Below are 2,956 nucleotides of genomic sequence, written 5' to 3'. Positions count from 1 at the left end.
CTGGAGGGCTAACGGGCAAATACGGATGGCCTTCCAGAGATGGCGAAACGGGAACTGGGTGCATTAAACATCCCACAAAATAAATAGTATCCGGTGCCCTGTGCAAAGTGCATTCCCGTGCGTGGCACAGGGGGGCCGGGGTCCAGTTTTTAAAGTGGTTTTCTAACTTTTTTCTAAAGTTCTGCAACTTTCTAATTTAGCGTTTCTAGATTAGAACGATTACTTAGAGCTCCGCTTGGGGTCATAGGTGACATGTAAAGCCGATCCTGACCGATCGTCGCTCGTACAGCTGAGGCTTTGCTACCACTCCCTAATGGTGGCGCTTACCTGCACCGATGCATTGCAGCGAGGACGGCAGCTGTGAAAGCAGGACCAGGACAAGGATCTTATTCACGGACCACAAGCCGAGATCAAGTCACAGAACTTCACATTACAGAAAGGCAAAGGCCTTTAAAATGTACAAACCGGATAAGAAAAGCGATTTAGGAATGTGCAAAAGTAAAAAAATTAACAATTAAAACATAAAAGGACTAAAATCCTACACACAGGACGGAGACGGCCCAGTGTTCAAATTCATTTTACAAACTCCTCTAAAGGGAGCGACGTTAAAATAAAAAGTTTTTAAAAAATAAATTAAGAATTGTGGTCATCGTCTGGCCGTGTCTCACACGAGGGGTGCCAGGGGTCAAAGAATTACAGATCAGAGGCCGTCGCAGAGGCCCTGCGTCAAATCCAGTCTTTCCCGTATAGTCTGTGGTTTAGGTTACTGGCAGAAATCCCTCGCCGCTGCCGGCCTGACCGAGCTCCGGGGCATCGCAGTCACATTCTTCCACCAGGACCACCTCCTCCCACGACAGGCGGCCCCCACGACAGCGCAGCGGGACAGAGATGCGCCTGGAACGGGAGGGAGCGCATGACGTGCAGGGCTGAGACAGTCCGGAGGGCAGACCCGGGACGTAAAACGAATTGCACTGACCAAAGCAAAATTTATTGTGAAACTTCAGAGGAGCGCAGCTTTTCCTGAAAACATTCTGGGGAGAAAAAAAAAAAAAAAAAAAAAACAGGTTATATTTATTATTATTCTTTAATAATAAAATCAATCAATCTTAAATAATTAATAAATATATGTATTTATTATTAATAAACAAATTATAATTAATACATATAAATATTTTTATTATATAAATATTTTTTTTATCATTTTTGTTGTTACTATTTATTTTTATTATGCAAGGAATAATCTTATTATAAATATATGTTTTTGATAAGATTATATAACAAAAATAAAATACATAATTATTTTTATTATATATTCTTTATTTTAGATTATAATTATATAATATTTAGTATAAAATATTTTAAGAATAAGAACATTCTATAAAAAATATTTATTTTAAATAATATTACACTATAGTTATTTAAGAATATATTTATTATTAAATAAATTAAAAAAAAATTAAAAAAAAAAAAATCTTTATTATCCATCATAATGATATCATTATTCATAATAATAAATATTATTATTAAATGAAACTAAAAATAAGGAAAGTCTCAAATGCCTTTTGATGGATCACAGCATCAAAATAACAACCAATAGTCCCAGACTGATTGGGGGTCTATGGCGCCAAACTAACTGCATTTACATAGATCCCTGTAGACCACCCGCACTTGGGCTGGGACTTGTGGTCGTAATATAGATTCCCTAATTTTGTAGCATTTGTGCCCAGCAATTGCAATAATAGGGCAAAGCAATCAACTATGTGGGGGGATGTGTTACCCATTTGCCATATGGATTTTGGCACAGAAAACGTGCAGCGTGTTATAACAGCAGCAAAGTGGAGGAGATTTTGATAAATCTCATTTATGCATAATAATAATAATAATAATAACAACAGAAATTGACCTGCAGCGCTGATTATAAATGCACAGCATGACAATTTATTGCTCAGATTTTTACCAGGGATTTCACTTTTAAACAACCCCTTACCTGTATGAAGGGCAGAGCGTTGCAGCTGGATCTTTTCAGAGCATCTTGCCCGATCGGCAGCACCGTGTCAGGACGAGACGTGGGCCTCTCCCTCCGGATGGCGCTCTCCCAAACCATTTTCCTTTGGAGGGCTCCTTCGTCCATGTGGTCTTTTAGAGGAACTCTGGACCTTGTTTGGAAGGAATCAGTTTTGCTCCTTCTGTCTTCGAAGCTGAATCTCTTTCCTTCTTCGTCCACCCTTTTATCAGAAGTCTCCTGCCGTCTTCCATGATTCGGGTCCACACTTATGAAGGCCGATCCTTCATCCTCGAGGAAAGGAGCAGAGCTCACCAAGGAGGCAGCCAGAACAATTAGGAGCAGGAGCATTTTCTTCAGTAGGAAGGCGGGTGTAATGCTGTACAGTCTGGGGGATCGGTCCCCTTTCGTCAATGTTGGAGGGTCTCAGGAGACCCCAGAGTCATACGCTGATTTACCTTCTCAAGCACCTTAGGTTCAGCAGTGCCTTATATACATACATGACGGGGGGAGAAGGACTCCTGGGCTGAAAATTAGGAGATGTGGTTGGAGAGATCTTCCACACTTGTCACACCTGTCCGAACAAAGAAAACAAAACTTTGGTTGGAGTCAAGTTGGTTTCGCCGGTTCAGACATGTTTGAGTTTCATAGATGACAGGTGATGGGGTGTCTGGTGGCAAAACTTGTGCAGAGGGCAGGTCGACACTGCAGGTGGCAGCCATTCATCATTTATGGCCAGGAGTCCATCATAGTATAGACTTTACAACATCCATTGTCACATACATTGCCCCAAAACGGATAGAAACGGACCAATGTATGAAAACGGGGGCAATATTTCACATATGCTGTTAAGAGGGTCATCTACTTTGAACAAATCCTAAAAATAAGTTGAGACCACCAGTGATCAGTCCTCATCTGTGGGAGGTTCTAATACAAAGTGTTCAATCTCCCTGT

General features: G+C 40.8%; 1 protein-coding gene across 1 annotated transcript in view; it reads right to left on the bottom strand.

Moving 5' to 3' along the window:
* Positions 1-661: 661 nt before the first annotated feature.
* LOC141165360 (DAN domain family member 5-like) overlaps positions 662-2,956 on the bottom strand; it is an 18,894-nt gene continuing 16,599 nt past the window's right edge. Inside the window, exons 2-3 of the mRNA XM_073650956.1 lie at positions 1,988-2,576; positions 662-1,031 (exon numbers count right to left, since the gene is read on the bottom strand). Coding sequence (XP_073507057.1) covers positions 759-1,031; positions 1,988-2,353 — 639 coding nt within the window. The 5' untranslated portion in view covers positions 2,354-2,576 and the 3' untranslated portion in view covers positions 662-758. The remainder of the gene's footprint in view (positions 1,032-1,987; positions 2,577-2,956) is intronic.

This window comes from Phyllobates terribilis, unplaced genomic scaffold (genome assembly GCF_046119375.1).
Source record: "Phyllobates terribilis strain yellow unplaced genomic scaffold, ASM4611937v1 Scaffold_11__3_contigs__length_659146591, whole genome shotgun sequence".
NCBI lineage: Eukaryota > Metazoa > Chordata > Amphibia > Anura > Dendrobatidae > Phyllobates > Phyllobates terribilis.
Note: the sequence above shows the minus strand (reverse complement) of the source record. Positions and strands in the feature narration are given on the sequence as shown.